The sequence below is a fragment of the Hylaeus volcanicus genome, chromosome 8, assembly GCF_026283585.1.
Source record: "Hylaeus volcanicus isolate JK05 chromosome 8, UHH_iyHylVolc1.0_haploid, whole genome shotgun sequence".
Classification (NCBI taxonomy): domain Eukaryota; kingdom Metazoa; phylum Arthropoda; class Insecta; order Hymenoptera; family Colletidae; genus Hylaeus; species Hylaeus volcanicus.
In genome coordinates, this window is record NC_071983.1 from 51,163 (window position 1) to 71,954 (window position 20,792).

General features: G+C 33.0%; 2 protein-coding genes across 11 annotated transcripts in view; both read right to left on the minus strand.

The window, feature by feature from the left end:
* The window catches only part of LOC128881043 (serine/threonine-protein kinase tousled-like 2), a 37,929-nt gene extending 24,425 nt beyond the window's left edge, over positions 1–13,504 (minus strand). For 2 of the 10 annotated variants that reach the window (XM_054131705.1, XM_054131696.1), the window contains exons 1-2: positions 13,325–13,504; positions 6,247–6,332 (exon numbers count right to left, since the gene is read on the minus strand). In XM_054131705.1, the coding sequence (XP_053987680.1) occupies positions 6,247–6,332; positions 13,325–13,358 (120 nt within the window). In that variant the 5' untranslated portion in view covers positions 13,359–13,504. The other 8 variants (XM_054131704.1, XM_054131703.1, XM_054131701.1 and 5 more) reach the window with 8 other exon arrangements.
* A 622-nt stretch (positions 13,505–14,126) lies between these two features.
* Positions 14,127–20,205, minus strand: LOC128881046 (late secretory pathway protein AVL9 homolog). Its single transcript, XM_054131713.1, has 9 exons — positions 19,939–20,205; positions 19,312–19,509; positions 18,947–19,175; positions 18,654–18,843; positions 18,040–18,571; positions 17,824–17,958; positions 17,350–17,738; positions 17,175–17,263; positions 14,127–17,084 (listed from the first exon to the last, which is right to left on the minus strand). Exons 1-9 carry the CDS (start codon positions 20,005–20,007, stop codon positions 16,879–16,881), a joined length of 2,037 nt encoding a protein of 678 aa, XP_053987688.1. The 5' UTR covers positions 20,008–20,205; the 3' UTR covers positions 14,127–16,878.
* Positions 20,206–20,792: the final 587 nt, after the last annotated feature.

Consider the following 20,792-nt stretch of genomic DNA (forward strand, 5'->3'; position numbering starts at 1 on the left):
TTGCTTGCTTTCATGAATCTCTCTCGCTAAGACTGTAGGTCACGCAGCGACGTACGATTACTTTTTCACGGCGAAGAAAATACGACAGTTTTTACCACACGATCTAAACCAACTAATGTAATCTGGCAATCGTGACGAATTTTCACAAATTTTTATTTCCGTTAATACGCGTTTTACTATAAAACGTTCCGAGTACATCCTGGCTACATTTTCACTCTATCATTTTTTCATTGGAATTCAATTTCTTTTCTCGTAACGGACCTTTTGGATAATATTATATTAACATTAAGCCTACTACGATTGATCAAATGACCGTTTTTCACCTATTGTCTATAGATCTTGTATGTATGTATCGATACGATACACAAATTATATACAATTGTTTCTTGTATTATTGAATTTAGTGTCACGGTGAAATATGTATTTTTACACACAATTGAAGAAAGTGTTTTCTAGACCAACCATTTCATCGATCACAGTAGAATTAGCTATAAATGAAATGTCGGCAAGTTTAGTGTTAACCCTTTCAGTGGCGAACAATGATATGTCATTGTGGGCGAGTCACTATGCGGTTGCGTGTGAAAATGACAAGTCTTAATTTGGTTTGATGCGTTTAGTAGATGTTTCTGTCGTTGACGTTCCATTAGGTTAGTCCAATTACAATATTATAAATAATACCCACACCGTTATAGATGATTTCGAATTGGTTCGATTTACCGATGATGTACAATTATGTGACGAAAGTATATAGACGTATAATATTATTACAAATAATTAAATTCACGTTGTTTATGTTTTATATAGTTAAATTGCATCATAGGGCTAATTCTGTTCTATTTGTGAATACTGTTTATAAATGATAAACAATCATTTCAATTTTCAATACACATTATTGATATAATTATGAGTAATTAATTAGTTTCAAGTCAGTAATTATTTTTTTCTTTGTGTATCAATATGTTTTTTGTTTAAATTTTGCAATCATCATTCTTGTTTCAAACTAAATCAATTTACCTTATTACTTGGACCGATTGAACCGAAATGTGTACATTGAACATTTTCAAAATTCAATAATGCTATGTGTAGTCCGCCCCCCCCCCCATTTTTTTTAATTATATAACATTTATCTAAATCAATTTTAATCAAAGTTATTGCCTATAGAGTTATCGATGTGGTTCTAACTGTGTATACATGTACTGTTGGTGCACGAGTTTTACAAAAAACCTTCTTGTAAATAACTTGTTTAGAAATCCAAATTTTCTTAAAAATTAGACATTTTTACTTTGACAGTCATTAAAATTCTAATGTGTAATAATTTTTCTTCTATTCCTTTCATTAACATACATGTCTATTGCACAAACCACACGCACGCACGCAAGCACGCACGCACGCACACGCGCGCACGCATCTTTAACTTTCTTCAAATTTCTATGAATCTCTAATTTTCAAGTAATTATATTCAGAAGAATGTTTAAAACGGTATCAAAGCAACCCAGATTTTCTACGTAATGATACGAAACAATGCAGTAAACAAAGCAGAAAATGGACAAAGAGTAGGATATTTAATTTTCGTTCCCCGGCCGAGAAAATAGCTAGACACGGTCCTGAGTGTGAGGGGTTAAAAGAGTGACGAAATCTACGGGCGTAGCCGATCGCATTCTTCTTGCGCACAGACTGTACACTCCGTCTACGAAAAAATGTCCCCACGAAAACAGTGTCGATGATAGTACGCATCGATAAGCAGTTGGTGGCGTCAATAAAAATTGGCGTCGATGCATGTCCTATATGTATGTTGGCAACACGTAAGGTCGTTCAATGTCGGCGTCGATGAAAACATTGTCGGTACATAACATGTTCATTGGTAATATTAAATAGACTCCGCTATCGCATTCTCTGAATGCAGGAAGCGTGTCGGCGGTGAAGTCTCGATAATTGTCACGTGGTATCGTTTCTTCGATAGAAACTGATAGTTGACCCTTTGCGATTCTAATTTTCTGGTTTCGGTACATTTTTGTCGAATCTCACTCGACATTGAACTGCAAAGGGCCGACAGTGACAATGTGGATGGATTTCTTCGAATACAGAATTTTGTGCGTAAAGACTTTAGCACGTTCAAGACGTACAACAACAGCAAATAGAAAGAATAAAATTAATAAATACATTAACGCTTTAGCGACTGGTAGCGATTGGACATGTAATTAAATTTAATAATACTTGTTATTTTGACAATAATAGTAGTATTATACAACTTTGATGGAAACATTCGGTGCTATTTCACTTACAAATAACAATTAACAAAGTATCGGTTGCCATGACCAAAGGCAGATTAATTGGTTGGCAGTCAGTAAAGTGTTAACATTAGTTCCTTGATCCTTAAGAATTTAAATATATGTATAATAAACTACTATATTATTTGATGGCAAAATGAAAGATACTGTCCGTACGATTCTCAAAAGATGCACGTTACTAGTTGTGATAATTGACTCTATATTACATCGTTTGTAAAAATGGTGAAATAGAATGGTGAAAATAGATCCAAGACACGATGTAGTTCAGTGAACTTGATTTATTGCAAGTCAGAGAGCAATTTCAATGTTTACGGTAGGACGACGAGCGAGGAAGACTAGAAACGTCGGAAGCTGCGTTTCAAGTAGCATCCGCCAGGGGCAACCAGAGTGTCACCAAAGGTATCAAGAGAAGGGTACTGGCGGAAGAAACGAACGTCCACAAACAGCTTGGTCTTTAGCGAGGGAACGCGACACGATCGTCGCTGCTCCACTGAACGAGTAGAGCCGGTGGCCGGTGTTGTGTATAAATAGACGGCACGTCGCGTCGACCGTCCGTCTGCTCTCTCATTGTTGGCTGTTACGCTGTTACACGCACGCCACTCTGGCTGCTTATGCGATAAAGGGTGGTTTTCATATCGATTCCTATCACGGTTCTCTACATTACCGACACTCCACTTCCCTGCAGATAGAACGATGACTAGTCAGAAATAGTAAGTTTACCGATTAATCTTCGACCTTTTTCACGGCGAATGTATTAGGCAATAAATATACACACTTGTCATTTGGTAGATTAACACTAGGTTTACGGAACGTGGTCGTTTTTAGCAGTTTCAAAATTTAAAGCTACTTTAAAAGTTGGTATCATACACAGGGATATTCTTGATTCTTTATGAACCAGAGTGCAACACTCTATTAAGCAAAAATCATCGATTATTTCTGACCAATGAATTTAACAAAGAGTAAGGGGATCAATGACAGCGTTAATTTATCTTCGCAACACTAAAGAAAATTATCAAAGCCTTTAATGGGATTCTCGCTAGTCTCAAATAATTAAAATTATTTTAAATTGAAATACTCTAACAGGAAATGGTTAAAGTCATTATTATATTAAACTATTAAAATAATTTGTTATTAGATTTTATTATTAAAAATCAATCTTAATGTTTTATTTGTTCCTTAACTTCCACTACGATGATTCCCAGTCTGTTAATTGTTATCACAAGTGTTTTTGTATCGGTTGACACTCCGTTTCGCGTAATTTCACACAACTAATATTTTCAGAATGTATGCACTGGACAATTAATTTATGCTGTTTTACAGGAAGCACACACACGCGCACGCGCGCGCGCGCGCAAGAGTTTGCCGAAGCCTGAATATGAATACGGTTCTACACGATTTTGGGCCGAAGGAGTGAGTGGGGGTATAATCTCGAGAACTACCTGGTTTATTGCCCTTGTGCCGGAAATTCTAGGGAATTAAGAGAACACTAAAGTATAAAGAGAACGTATTCACGTTAAAGTGGGCCATTTCGCGCCCCTTGATTAAATTAATATAGATGGCCAATAAAATTGGTCGGAAGATACAAATGGCATCGTTAAGAAGATTACGAGACCTGCCGATTTCGATTGTAAACTTCATTGGAATATTATAACTTGAAAGCGGTACGGTTAGCTTTATAGCTGACCCTAGCAGCGGGGCGCAAGGGGTCGCTTACCTGAAACGGGACACTACCCTATACCTTCTTTCAAGATCATTGAGATGTTACTTATGAATGGTTCAGGATACAAGTTACTCTACGTTTTGCAGAGGAAGCTTTACAAACATCTTGTCATTGGATACTATCAGCTTACATGATTAAAAGGAATTTTTATCCACAGGATTATCGACTAAGAATTGCTTTACAATTTTCATGTCGCAAAAATGGTCGTTTTTGTTTCAAATAAAATCCATTCCGAAAGGCCAATAGTTATCGAGGAAGAAAAAAAAGGGGGTACAACTTAATAAAGCTGACAGTTTCAGAGATAAAAATTCACTAGTGTAACCTGTTTTAGTGGAAACAGATAAAACTTTGACGTTTTGTATTTTTTAAATAAATTCGAAACTAGCGAAACGGTGACTTAAACCTTCCCTAATTGTACGTGGAATACGATATATGTATAGCATCTATTTCATCGATGTCCTTGACCTCGGGTACAGAAAGCAATCGATTTGGTGGGGAGTGACCCATAGCCTCGAAGAGAGTTACAAGGGTCCGTTCGGACAACAGTAGTCCAAGTTAGGCTCCACTCTTGCTAATAATTACTTTTTATGATTTTTTTTTTTTTTTTTTTTTTTGGCATGTTGTATTCTATATATACATAATAATTAATTTTGGAGGATGACTTCTGAAATCTACCAACTGTGTTATTGTTTGTCTACTTACAATGATCAAATTTCTAAAACAAACAGTGTTTAGGTATACCTAATCTATCAACACTTAAAAAATCTTCTTTTAAGGTGTAGACTTTCCCACGATACAAAGGCCCTCTAAAAACATTGAAAAGTTTCGACTACGACTTGGTACGCCAATTTACGTAATGCACCCTATAGTGGAGAAATGGAAAACAAGAGTTGTACAAGAATATTCTAGAGAAGAGAAAGTCACATAGTATGACAGACGTTGGAAAAATGGAACGGAGATAGTAAGAAAAACCTCGTGCTACCCAGCGTTTCAATGACTAGGTCAATGATCTATAAGATCATGAAACGGATAAGAGAATAAAAACCAGCAGAAGGTTTATCGATTTTTATTTGTTTGGTGTACGATATTGCAAATGGACGGTGAGTTAGGGGGTGAGCAAGTTGGATAGAGAGGGTATCCTGACCCTTGTTACGGCCATGGGTCAAGTACATATACATATAAACGGAAGCTATAATGGCAGAGGGGATACAGAGCAGGGGGGGGGGGCGGAGGGGCGGAGGGGGACCAACCACGGAGGCAAGTGGTGACACCTGTTAAAGAGACAGAAAAGAGTAGAATGCGGGGAGGAAAATGATGATAAATTAGAGAGCCGAGGGTATCGAATATGATGAGTGAGTGAGTTTAGATTAGTATAGGGGTGCAAAGTCGTATAACTTGACTATGACACCTCGTGTACTAATCTTACGATTGTTCGTTCTTTACATTAATTTAACCTCTCGATGGACCAAGTTAAATGGATTTTTTATGCTCTAATCAAAAGCAATTTTTATCTGCAAATTGATTTTAACATACGAATATGCTGTCTCACTTTATCATGGTATCCCCCATTAGGAATGTTGGGGACCACTAGCCCTCCTTACAGCTCGGGTACCTCGGGATTGCTAAACCCGTACTGTAGCTATAACGAAACATAGCTACAGCCCGTGAGGGAAGGGAATGAAATATTCCACGTTATCCTCTACTGCACACATGTTTCTATCTCCGGATTCATCAAAAGGATTCACCTCTAACTCCACCTTATGAGACACCATTTAAGATTTTAAAAGATCATCAGACAATGTTTATATTATCCATATTGATTATCAATAAAACCTACGAATTTGAAGAATATACACATTAATACATAGCAAGAAAATGACTTTTAATTAAATTCGATTCGACGTGGAATATGGAATAAAACTTTCCATAATTTACGTTAATTTATTTTCGATATTCGTTCCTTGCCAACGTATCAAATATTACAAACTTTTAACCGCGTGTCCCTATGGATCCTCTCAAGATTCGTGGTGGAACTGTTTCTCGGTTCGTTGTTGCGCATGCACCGTAGATTAGATAACGAACGATATTGGTGTGGTGTCTGGTGTCTGGTGTGTGGTGTGCGGTGTGGGGTGTGGGGTGTGGGGTGTGAGGTGAGACCAAAGATCGAAGAAGAAAAAGAGAAACGTATCGAAGAAGAGAGTATACGAGAGCGCGTGCGCATCCGAAAATGTAGCTCACCCTTGCTCCGAGAAAGCGTGCCTCCAATAACTCCTGCTTCCTTGGGTCCAGGGTGGCCTGAAAGTGCTCCATCTTGACGCCAGCGCCTAGAACAACAAGTTACATGAAATAAAACTTGGTCTCCAACTAGAATTAAAGGAAGCTGTTTGATCAAGTATGAACACGAAATATGTGAATCGATCTGATGAAGCACGAACAAAAACCTTTCCACAACATTCATCTAGCCAAATCACCTTATCACCAAGCATTCTCGTCTTGCTTTTACTAAAATGAAAACCACCGACTACGTACACCAACGCTATCACAGGATCAACCAGATCAAATTATCGCAAGTATTTACTAACTCGTGTTGTCGCTAACGATTCTGGGTCTATAATTATCTAACATTCCCAAAAACTATATTATATTATTCTGACTGTCTATCAGTCGCGGTCTCCTTATGCAGCTCCCTAACTTATCGCTCCATAGTTCTCCTACTTATCGACTGATCTGCTTTCATCTCCTACCCTAACTCCATCTATCTTTCCCTTCCTTCCCGCCTAAACCGTTTTTTAACCTCTCTCTGTTTACGATTCCTTCTTTACGTTCATCGAGATCTACCATTCCTTCACCTTTACATCCTCCTCCATTTAATATTTCCCTCGGCTCCAACTTCTTTCATACTACTCGCTTCGCTGTTGTGTGATTCTACTTTACTGATTATGAAAGCGTTACTTTTAGTATGTATTTATTTAGTTTTGCTGGATAATACCACGGTAACTTGATGTTACAAAGTTACTATCGAAAAACAACGGTTTCATAAGACAACTGCATAGATAAATGTACCAGAGACAAGAAATCTAGCTTTTTGTTGAGCTACTGTTTATTTCCGGCCAAGTATGCAACGTATAAAAGTTAATGTTCCCTTACATGTGTGGTCATTAATCCGTTTCAAAGCTTGGATAGTTATTCGATCCACTCAACTATCCTAATCCTAATATATATACTATTATATGCGTACATTGTTCAACTAATAGAATGATCTTGTACACAATTCACGTTCCTGGCGACTTTTGAAGGGAAGAGTGCCATCTGGTGGCACTTTATCCGAATTAATACCGGTGGGAATAAAGCATATTGGACGGATATCGAGATCGATGAAAATACATAGAACTTGACAAATCAACATAAAAGAAAATACGTGGAAATATTTGAAATAGTAAATCAACTAGAAAATAATCGAAAGAAAGACAGAAGCAATCTAAAGACTAAGAGCCGAGTAAATTTTCAATTCCGAAGATGGATTCAGATTATTACGGTCGTCAACAATGTTCAAGCAAAGTCATGCAACAGCTGTGACAATTACAATTAGGTTAGGACGAAAGTATGTCACAGGGCCTTCACACTCGATGGTCTTTTCTTTACACATACAGATATTATCTCTATGGTTGATACGAGTCGGTTCGTTAGAAATACCATAGGGCTTGTACTGAATAGAAAAACAATAATAACCGTACAGATTTTTGGGAGTCTCGGACAGAGCACACGTGCGTATATCTACCCTGCGGTCATTAAACAAGACTGGCAGGTAGACGGTACGCCTATTGTGTGCAAAGTCACCAGAGTCACTCCATTGAAATCGGGCACACTTCCTCGTATGATTATGCGGAAATTTTTTATTAGCACAGTTAGCTCATAAGTAATCGGTGCTAAGATGAATAATCGTTGAGATAGATTGATCGAAACGGAAAAATGTCGTGTTCGACATTGAAATTTACCGTAAAAATGGATAAAATTCAGAGTAAAAACAAAAGTTATTTTTAAATAACAAGTTATTCAAATGTAGCGCGTCAAGTTAATTAAAAATGAATTGTTGCGAAAATAAAAATGCTAATAAAATATTATTTTTTACGGTAGTAATATAATATTAAAATTAATTCATAAATAAACTATAATGTATACTTGTAAGATCATTGTAATAATTTATTAATTTATTAATTATAAAATAATGTTTTTAAATTATTATATTATTAAATAAATTATGTGTATACATATGTATATAAAGAAAGAGAGAAATTTGTCATTACAAATACAAAAATACAAAAATACCTAAGAAAAAAATACCTAAAATTAAAACAGAGTAAAAACAAAAATACCTAAATGCCTTATTAGAAAACAATTCACGGGATATCACGAGTATTATTGGTTTGACTCGACAATTGTGTTCGCTTGAATAAAAAATTGATGATATCTATGATAAAAAATCAGGTCTGAGAATAATCATTGTCGCGAGAACGTCCACGTGTTCCATTTGGGTGCGGTTCGTCGCTAAACGTATTAGCTTTTTGAGACGCGATTCACGAACGATTTAAAAGAAAAAGAAAACTCATGCTACACAGAAGAATAGAGTCAACGACTGATTAATGGATTTTAATTTCTATAATATAAATTTCTGTTTTCACTTATGCAAAATTACCCAACTCAATGGATAGTTTAGAGCTTAGAGACAATATCGAAGCTAAACAAATGATTGACGAGATTTTAATTCACCTAACCTTAAAGAGTTAAACCTTTGCACTCGACGACATTTTTACTTGGCCGAATAAAATAATTTTACAGTAATTAATACACTTTTGAAATTTCTGAAAATTAATGTAAAGAAACGTTATATTTTAATATTCTGTGTATCTTTACATCTTAACAAATAAAAGTTTTAAATATTAGCGGTTTTTGCACTTGGATGTTCTCTTTGAGGAGAGATCATAAGTCTAGGAATCTTCGTTAGTGACATTTCTTTACATTTCTTTCAAGTGATCCACTTAAATGATACGGAAAAGCAAATCGATATATGGTACGCATACTGAGATATCATATAAAAAAATACGAGCATGTGTTACGTATAACTGATAAGGAGCATTTTTATAAGTAACATTACAATTTAAGAAGATTAACAAGCAAGCCTATAACCTAAGAAAGAGCTTTCAATCCGTATCGATGACTGTTTTACATTATCAGACAATATGTCATCTATTCATATATATGGCATCTATTCATACAATATAAACGACCGGTGTTTGCATTAAGGAACAGAAAGACTTAATTTCGAAGTTAAGGTATCGAATAAAATAAATCTCGATAAAATTTGTGAATTTCACCAGGTTTCAAAGATAAGTAACACTAAACTATCAACGGTTAAGTTGTACTTATTATGCATACTGTTACGTCTTTGAGAATAAATAGAAGACAGACACGTTTTCCTACACTTTTCTTAATTGACGCAAATCTGCACGAGTTACTACTACGAACGAACGGTAAAAGTAATATTGTTCAAAGTATGCTCTATTTATGTTTCGCGCTCGCCGTTTCACGAAAACATGGCGCCAACCAATTGGAAGAAAGGATGGAAGGAAGGAAGGAAGGAAAGAAGGAAGGAAGGAAGGAAGGAAGGAAGGAAGGAAGGAAGGAAGGAAGGAAGGAAGGAAGGAAGGCAGGAAGGCAGGCAGGCAGGCAGGCAGGCATTTCACTAGGAGTAACCGATTACGGTATCCATCGTGACGCATGTTGATTTGTTCGAAACAATTATGACGCATTTGCTTTGGGAAATATAGAAAACCTAGTATTGTAAATTACGTAAACAACGAACAAAAATTTGTGCCGTTTTTTTAGTAAAGAAAAAGAATAAAATTCATAAGAAGAGTCATAGTACAACCTTCTTTAACATTTAAAACTTTCTAGTAAATGTTAAGCGAGAAAATTTCCAACAAATATTATTAACAAAAATAATTGTAATTATATTTTAGATAAAAAGAAACCTATATTGTTATTTCGAAAACAATATAGGGTTACCTAATTAAATAAATTACTTTTTTTTTATTTGTTTTGTAATTATTTGATATCGAGCCGAGTATAATAATTTATTTGATTTTGTATGTAATAGCCAATGTTCTTTTCTTCGTCATTCTTTGCCAATTTACTTCCAAGATGTTGTAATAAATTTTGACTGAGACCTTTAACTTTATATCTCAGTAAATAATATTGAAAAAGCAATTGTTGTAGCTACATTGGTTCAACCTCTATATAAACATATAATAAATAAAGTACATTTTTTCACAAAGGGAGTTATTTAAATAATTCTACTTTATCATGCTAGGAAGTAAAACATTAGCTCGACTAAACAAAATACCAATGAATGTTATAGTTGATGCTCATAGATAAAAGATTATATCGCTACATTTTGCATTTGTTATACTTTCAATTGAATATCATTACAATCATTTTCATGCAATATTAAATTCACAATAGTATTTTATAGTTCTATGGGTTATGTTTACAATGTTTTCCTAACTGAATATCTTTGTTCGATATCACCTGTATTCTGTACTCGGGTTAGGTCTGGTAATAGTTTAAAGCTCTATGACACGTATCTTACTAATACTTTATACTGTTTGTACTTGATTACATATATGATAGAAAGTAAGAATGTACGTTTGCTACGATACAAAAATGATACCTAAATTAAATAAACAAGTATAGATTATCAAAATTATTAAATTTGTTATACATTTACACATTAATAATGTAATATAATTGAGCTTTAACCTTGAACAAGAAAAGCATATTTAATCTACTTCTTTAAAATTACTATAAATAAAAGTAGTACTTTGTATTTTAAATATTTTTCAATTGTAACAAACTAAAGTATAGAATGTACATTACAATGGTAGTTACAAACGTTCATTCGCACGATACAAGTATTATGAAACTTACCACCACCAGAGTTCCAGCAATTATCAGTCATCCCTGTTTATCCATCTGCAAAGTTGGCACTACATTATTACACTGATATCCAACTTGTTCAATTATGTCACATCACAGATGTCTTTGTCAGAGATATGCACTCTCAATGCACTTTTCATGAGCTCCTTGTAATCGATAAAGAAACTCTCAGTTTTGTTGAATCGTATTGCACCAATGAGAGCACCTGTTTCATTATTGATCTCACAACACTATCTTGATTATAGAGTATCAAAAAATTCCAACGATTGTATATTTACATATTTATTATTATATTTGAATAAGTTACTTCCATAGGTAGATGTCTACAAAGAATGATTAAGAAATATGGTAATTATAAAATATTAAAGAAAATTGGATCCATTTTGTTGTTTTTTTTTTTAAGCTAATTTTATTTTATTTTCTAACTTTATATCAAGTGTAGCTCCTTTCTATTTAAATTGAATACTCCTATTTACATGTGCAACAATTTAGAGTGATCTTTCTAATAAATACATAAAATAAATTGTTTTTAATAATAAAAAATACCAATTAAAATGTAGCAATGATCTGCACAATTTAAAATAAAAAATTACTTAATAGTTTAACTAAATATGATTGTTTAACCTAATAAAATTGAATAGAATTACAAATTTTTGGAGCGTGTGTATAAAAATTGTGCAATATATGTATGTATGCATATCTAATCATTGGTATCTGTAAAAAGCAATATTTGAATGTTGTATAATTTCAGAATCACACTTTAAAGTTTAAACATTAAAAACAATCTTTTACTCAAAGCAAGAACCGTATACTTTTTGTTTTTTCTTTAAAAAGGAAATGTGCTGACCGGTAATTTAATTTGTATAAAAGAACAAGAATGTGTGAAAAAGATGACTGCCATATTAGCCCCAAGGCTACAGGGAAAAAACACAAACATCTCTAATTGTAAGTAAGAAGCGATAGATTAAGTAAAAATTGATATTATAGATGGCATATTTGAGATGGCAAAAGTTTATATAAATAGGGGTAACCAATAAAAATACCAAGGAGAAATTTGTCAATTCTTGGAAAATGAACGAAATGGTAGAGTGAAGACAGAACGATATATCGTCGTTGTAAGCGTCGATCAAGGTTATTTATGCAAGTCGAAGAAGCATCAAACCAAACACTTGAAACACGATCGTGTACCTGTTGTGCAGCGAAATGCCGTAACAGAGACACAAGAATCGCCTTAAAACACGATACAATACACAAAGTCGTTTTCACGTCGCACGATTAGATCGACGAGAGCTTCACCTCGATTTTTTCTCAATGACGCCTAGAAAACGTCGTATTCGTTTCGCGACTTTTGAGGTTATCACAGAGAATAAATCGGAATTTCCGTACGCGGATAAATTGCGAATCACTGTTTTATGGCTGCTGAAATCAAAGAGCAAGCCACTCGTAAACTAGGCCTGACATCATGACAGAGACAGGAACGGTCGTGATACGTGATTACGAACGGATGACCGAACGCGCGGCAATGGGGGGTCTGTGTATTGTCTGTGCATATATATATATATATATATATATATATCTCGAAATATATATATATATATCTCTTTCTCACTGTCTGTCTCTGGTTCGCCACTTCCCTAGATAATTCTATCTTCTTCGCACCGGCCAATACAAGGTTAATCGCTCATTAACTAGAAAAACTACACGCTGGCACGTTTGTGAATTTCGGTGGCCGATCACTGTGAGCCCCGTATGTTCAACGTACTTGGCGACACATAATAACCACTATTCTTCCCATTTCTTCATATCCGTCTCTTTCTCTCTGTCCCCCAATTCGGCCATCTACCTTTCTCTTTCTTTCTCTTTCACGACATACCGCTCTTTGCTTATTGGAAGAAAGGGGAAAAACTCATCTGGAAAATGGCTGCCGCCCGCCAGTTACCGATTTATCCGTTTCTCGCATAGCTACGCTTCGCGAGAATAGTAGCCGAGCGTAAAAACACAAACAACGCTGTTTCACTCTTCGTGTCCGTTCCGTTGGTTTACTATTGCGACGAAAAACCGTGATTACGCGACGAAACGTACGGATATATTATATTCTAAACGCCGGCACACACGTAATAGTCGCAGTACTTGCTACTCCACGGGAGTACGCATACTACATTTTTTCCATCGAATATTGTACGACACCACTTTCTTTTCTACCGTATACACGCACGCTGTGCATCAGCACTCGTCGACACTGTGCTTTATTACGAAATAATTACTCCAACAAGCAACGGACCGTCAGCGTTATAAAATCACCCGATTTTCTTTCTGTACGTACTCTCGTTGGCAGTGACGTCGCTTCCACTATACATTTGCACGGTTCCACTTGGTTCCACTGCTCGCACGCATCAGTAATCTCGTTCGCCACCTTACGACTTCGGCTATTATCGGTGAACTACGATGTTTATTCGGCCCATCGGCTGCTGCTGCTGGCGGCTGACGACCTGACGACCAGTCATGCTTCCCACTGAAACGGTGCTTCTTTTCGTTTACGTATTCTATTCTACTCTATTCTATTCTATTGCTTTGATACTTTCAGACGGTACACCAGTGGTTCTTAACCTTTTTTTTTTCAATTACGCCACGGTTTAGAATAAGATTTTTCATTGTTGAGGGCCACGGCTCAGTTTGAAAAGGAAAACCTTGGCATAAGTAGTTCGTAATAACGAATCATCTTGTTTCCGCTATAATTTCTTTTCTACGACTGTACGCAGTACTATATGTAATCATGTTGCAGAGGTCTAGTGAGAGTGAAATACGAATGTGAACATTCCTTCTTGTGATTGGTTTGTTTTCTCTTACTCTATTCGCTTGTAATGGATACGATTTCAGTCATTGGTTAGTGCCACCGGGTAATGTTTTTCGTTATTATTATTTAATTTGTGGCTTATTCTGATTCACTAACATTTTTTTAATGGATTACAATATTTTTAATTGTTACATTATAGTCATTATAGTATAGATACATTTATAAAATATCATTATTGAACTTTAGTATTATTTTGGTTTATTTTAGTTTTATTTGATTTGATTTGACATATGAACGTAATGTTAATGTTTATAATAAAATAGACTTTGTGTTTCGAATAGTGTCATTTATTATTACAAAATTCTAGACCATAAAAAAAAAAACAAAAAAAGTTTACTTTTTTTCCTTTAACAACATTAACATTTTATGAAATAAAAACTAACGAGTTGCGCCATTATAATTATGTAACACAGTCATATGGCAAATAATAAATAACTTCTATTGTTATATAAATATTTGCATACCTTTGTTTTACAAACATAGAAAATATGTATATCAAACTAATTGTAAGTAACAAAAATGTATCAACAATTAATATCATCTTTGATTTTGGTATAAATAAAAATTAAAGTCTTGTAGAGATCATTCTCAATCCTTTATTTTCTTTTTACTTTTCTGATCAAATGTTATGTAAACACGATAGCATTTACAATTCAAAATCCACAGAAAATGTTTGTATGTATGTATAAATGTTAAACATATTTATACATACATCCATATTCAAACTGTATTATTAATTTTCATTAATTAAATATTCATTAATGTTAACAAATTTAAATATGGGAAAACAGCAAAATAAAAATTTTATGATAGATGATATTTATGTAATGAATCAAGCTTAGATATAAACAAATGTTGTGTTAAATATAAAATGCATTTCATGTACCACATTTATGTAACCCTGTTTCATACTTAAATAACAATTAATAAGATGTAAGTTTTATTCTACATACTTTATAAAACAAATTTCAGTGTAACATACTTAAAATGTATAATACGTATACGATGACTAGTAGAACACAATTTTATCATATAAACATTTTGTGTTTATATCGGTGTTTGAAATCTGCCTATAAATAACTATTTCACATTGTTATATAAAGCTTCTTGGTGAAATATTTATAAAGAACCATTGCACATATAAAATAACTGTTATAAAGAACTAAAAAATGAGAACCTATTGATTTCTTAGAAACTGAAATAGTTTGTTACACATATACAATAGTATTAGTGTAATATGATGAAAAATTTGGCGAGCTCGTAGATTTGTACGTATATTTATGTATTTATGAAATTGAAAAATGTATATATCTAGCAATTTTGTTAAAAATTTATATTACTCACTAATACCATATAGACGTGATTAAAAGAGTTTCATTATCTAATAAATTGATATCAGAACTATTATAGAACAGATATGCAACCGATACAAAAATTGATATTAGAACACTAATATTAGTACACTTTTTTTAGATTCTCTATAACAGTTATACCAATTAATCAATTTTCATCATTTAAACTTCTGGTTTCTATAAACACTAAGAAATTTCCTATAACAATGAATTTTGTGTAAATCCCTATAACTCGTGAGACTTATATCAACATGTTTCACATACTTAAATATTTAAATAAATATAACTATTATTCATTTTTGCAGAAACTACTATGTCGTGTTTACAGCTTGTTCTTTAAGTATCGATGAATAAAAATAAAATATCACAATTACTAAATTACTTATGTTTTAAAATAAATTAATGTATACAATTGCTACATATAACTCCTAATCGTTTAAATATTTCATATCAATATATTGTATAATAAATCTTCACTGTGGAATAAAGTCTACTAGTAGGTAATGCATTTTTATTGCATTGTAGAAAATATCACATTAATGACGGTCCAATTTTCTTAAATTTAATATATAAATCTGAGTTGTTAGAAAAAAAAAAAAAAAAAAAAAATAGATAAATAAAAATTTCAGTATCTCTCGAGAAAGCAAAATAATTTGAAAATGCATTTCCTACTTTAATGAAATATAGTATATTATTCATTGTATACTAACACATACTAATCTATTATATTATAAATAGACCTGCATACTTATTACAAGTATAGAATCTAAGTTTCTAATAAATTACAAATAACAAATTACAATCATTTGTTTTGGAAGTTATGAAACTGTAATACATTTCTTAAACATTTTCTTCTAAGAAGAAATTATTATTATAGTAACATTTTTGTAATTTTTGTCTGATCTGTATACCACAATAAGTTCCGGTATATTGAAATTAGTATTCCATGTTTTGAATAATTACGTCACACAGAGAAATTTTTATATTATAGACTGCACGCTAATACATCGATGTTTTATAAGTATAAAACATTTAAAAGTATATAAAAGTATTATCGATTTTAAACAATAGAAGTAAACATTTTTTAAATTATATTTAAATCGTACATTTGAATGTTTTGCAATAATACTCAAATGATTATAAAGAAAATTTTTGAATTGATAGGAATTTTCGGATATACATACATATTTTCTCAATATTTCTATATACAAAAGATAATGATGCAGGTACTTTTCAATTAAGAGTATCTTTCTGTGCAAATAAAATCATAATAGATATATATATATATATATATATATATATATATATATATATATATATATATATCTTTAGTAAACTACATTTAATTAAATAAAATTAATTTCTCTCTGTTTGAACAACAAAAGAATGATAAAAAAAGTTATTACATATTACACAACCTATTAATGCAAAATGTTAATAAAAACTATCACATTAATACATCGGTCAAGCTCGCTATTTAAGTATACTATTCATTTTGCAACTATTTCTTCTGTTCTTACCTGAATTTTGTTCGGTTATACATAACCTCCTTGTTTTATACATTAGCATCTTACAAAGTATGAATAGGTGTAGGATCACTTTTACATATGGTCTTAAAAAAGTTTCTTATAGCCACTGTAATTAATGACTAAAATTTTGCTGTTTTCTACATTAATCTACAACAACTTCTAGACTCGTGTTATTTGTTGATACATTTATTTCTTCGTCTTTTATAGTAGTATTATTAGTCATAGTTGAAAATGTTTCATGTATATTTGGAGTTTGATTGTCACCTTTTCCTTCCTCTGCTGGTTGAACTGTAGTTAACGTACTCCACCAATTAGAGAATGCACCTTTGGCTTGAGAAAGTGCACCACCTAGTACATAAAGTATATTGTCATTAATGTATTATAAAAAATGCATTCCACATTTTATATAATGCATATATGTATAGTAAATCAGCTTACCTACAGCTTTTCCTGTTGTTGCAACTGCTCTTCCAGTTGATGCCATTGCTTGATTTAACTTTCTACCACTTTCTGTATTTTGCATTGTACTGCGATACACGCATCATTTGTTTTTACATTTTATATCTTAGTAATAACCGTTTATCTGATAGATATATTACGCAATATTACTTACTGTGATAACCGCAATTTCATATCTTGTACCGATAATTGTCCTGCAAATGGATGGCCAGGTTCTATATTATTAATTTCTGGTTTATTAGAACTACTCCACATTTTATAGTTATTTGTGGAACGCCAAGCAGCAATAAATGCAGAGTTGTAATGATCAGACTGACGAGTATCTTGTTGCATGGATGTTCGCAACATACTCAGTAAATAGACACGAAATTGAGTTCTAATCCATTCATCTCCACCTTCCCATCCCACACCATCCAGGAAAATATCTTTACGAGGCTCTGCTACATGTCTAACTATGTAATCGGCAAATCTCAGATCTTCTGTTGTTAGATGTAGTTGCCTTCTCAATTCTGGATCAGTTGTTTCTATCCGTGTAATGTCAACCTTTATATATTATGATAAAGATATTGGTCATTTGATTTAAAAGATGTTTTTTATATAATAAACAAAAATTCTAATGCAAACTTACCTCTACTAATACATCCATAAGTTGCTTTTTTTGCTTAAATAAAATATTTGTTACTCCCACTATGTATCCTCTAACATTAATATCTGCCAAAAGATCCAAATATGGCAAGGACAGATATGGTAAACATAAATAACCCTAGTGAAAATTCAGAAATTATTTTAGTTAGTTTAGTTTGATATATTTACAATAACAGTAAAGTTGGCTTTATTCTCGTACCTTTGTAAACAGATCTAAAGGTAAGCCACAAAGTTCTGGATTTATATGAGCAATTTGAGTAATATTATTTGTTAAACGTGCGTCTGAAAGTGCATCGTTACTTGTATCACGTGGTAGAGTATTGTCTGTATCTGTTGTACCTAATGTAATGGTAGTTACACTTTGTACTCTGTGTACATAGTCATTTGGTTTCTCAGAATATATAGAATTATTTTCTTCTCCATATGCCTCGGTACATTCTCGCCCAGATTCAACCTCGATAACTTTTATATTTAAATTTTCGTTTTCATTGTTGTTCTTTTGTAAAGTCATATCTCTAAATCCATCTATGAATTTGTCTTCCATGGTTTCAACAGATTTATTATCATTTATACACAATGAATTTTTATTAGAATTACCATTAACATGTTCTTTCAGTGTATCTGATATGTTATCTTTAACAGAATTTATGGAGGATACATTGTTATCAACTTTGTTTATCGATGTTTCTTCGTCATCAAACGATGGAATAGGAGACATGGGTCTAGATGGTCTAATAAATAAAATAAATTGTATAGTTAGTATAATAAAAAAAAAAGTATCTCTTTTCCTGTATCTAATTCTCTGTACATTACCTAACATAAGCAGCTTGTTGTAAGCCATGTTCAATCATACCCGGATACAACGATAATAATGTCAATATTGCTGCACACAATGGTTGAACAGGTGATTGATAGAACACTATTTTTTTTTCTAGCAGGAGTAGTTTAAATAACAGAAGAACTTTATGACGAAATTGCAGAATAAAGTCTCTTGCAGATAATCCTATAAATATTAATATTGGTTATATCAAATATTTATCCAAACTATTATAAACTAACAACAAAATTATAGTATCCAAAAAACTTTGCATCTATTTTCTAATTACCAACAAAGACTTGTGGCGGTATCTGACTTTCGCTACTCATACAAGAATTAAGATGATGATAAGTATCTTCCAGTAACGACACTTTACTGAAATCACCTTCATCAAAGTATGCATGTGTTATTAATGCCATTTTTACTTGAATATGACCATATAATGGTAATGTGCTTAACACACAAACAGATTTTTGTACAGTTCCCCTTGTTATATCGGATGTGCGATTCTTCAATTTCTAAAATTTTAGTAATTGGCACTACTGTCATCGATGCATTACATTTGAAATAAATATTATATTATACTTTTATAAAAATCTGTCTTTCTAAATGAAATATATGAGAAATAGGATGCTATGTCGAAACTGCAATTACCTCAACAGGGATTTGCCTAAAACACGAAATACCATATATCGTGCGTTTTATATCATTCAGACTAGGTAAATGGAAGTAAACTGTGTCTTCGTCATAATTATGAGATCCATCTGGTAAAGCAAGAGTTGGCAAGTATTTCCATCCTAATGGACATTCATTTGGAGCACCAGGCACCAGAGGAGGAAATGAATATTCTACCTAATATATTAAGAGTTACTATTCAAATTATTTGCATACAATGAAATAGTTAAATATATATATATATCTCTTGAAATAAAAATAAATGTATGATTCTATTTGAACCGATATCAATGATGAATGAACATTTTTTCTGAACGATATGCTTAACCCTTTAACAGTTAACTTTTCCTGTTATATAGATATTTCTATGTAAGTAGATACAGTACTGTATATTTAGTTGAAATACTATTTCGTATATCATAGACAGGAATATGTTATTAAATAATAAAATTAATTTTCAGTTTGTGAAAATTTTTAGTACATACTTACTAATGCATTGTATAATGTTTTGTTGTGAAAAATATACAATAAAAGATACAGACGCATAAGAACAGAAAGGTTATTAGTTGGTTAAAGTAGAATAATTTAATAATAACAGTAACTTACTTGACATCCTTTTTTGTGATGAAATCCAACTACAATCACATGAAGTATTGGTCCAACAGATTCTGCCATATTTTCACAATATATTTTAAGTAAACCTTACACATATGGCGTATTGATTAATTCCCGTATTAATTTATTTCCTTCATTTTAAACAAGTAAAAATACCTCCTTTTCTGAACAGTCAGACTGCCATTCACTACCATTCATATGCGTTTTCGATTCACCATGTTAGATTCACGCCTACCAACTACCAAGCTGCTACCAACCTACCAACTAATGAGCCATCAACTCTATCCTAGAGGAGCCAGAGTCGCCAGAGGCAAACTCCGAGTTGACTTTAGCGACAGTTGCGAAAAAAATAGGAAGCTCGCAGACAAGGATAGATACATCCTTGTCTCTCCAATGATGCTGTGACAGAGAAGGAGATACAACAGTCGAAGTAGAGACAAGGACAGGGTGATTAGGTTAGCATGATTTTTTCATCTAGCAATATTTTCTAATAATTCTGGTTTGAAAATATTCGTTACACCTTGGTGCATGACAGCCGCAAGTTCCACACTTTAATTGTTTATAAAATGTTAAGGCCGAAATTGGAAAATTGGGCGTTGCGTCGGCAAGAAGCAAATATTGCTTCTTCGCTTAAAAAAATGATGGCGAAGCTCCGTTGCTGTGAAATGTTGATGATTTGTATGGCAATATGGCTGCCTCGCTATTGTTGCGCTTTCCGTTACGGCGTTGTCGTCGTCTGTTATTATATCGTCAGTTTACACACGATTTTCCACATGGTTTAGACCAGGTATGGCCAGGAAAATGTTTTTGGCCCCGGAGCAAATTGGAAAAAAAGAAATATTTTC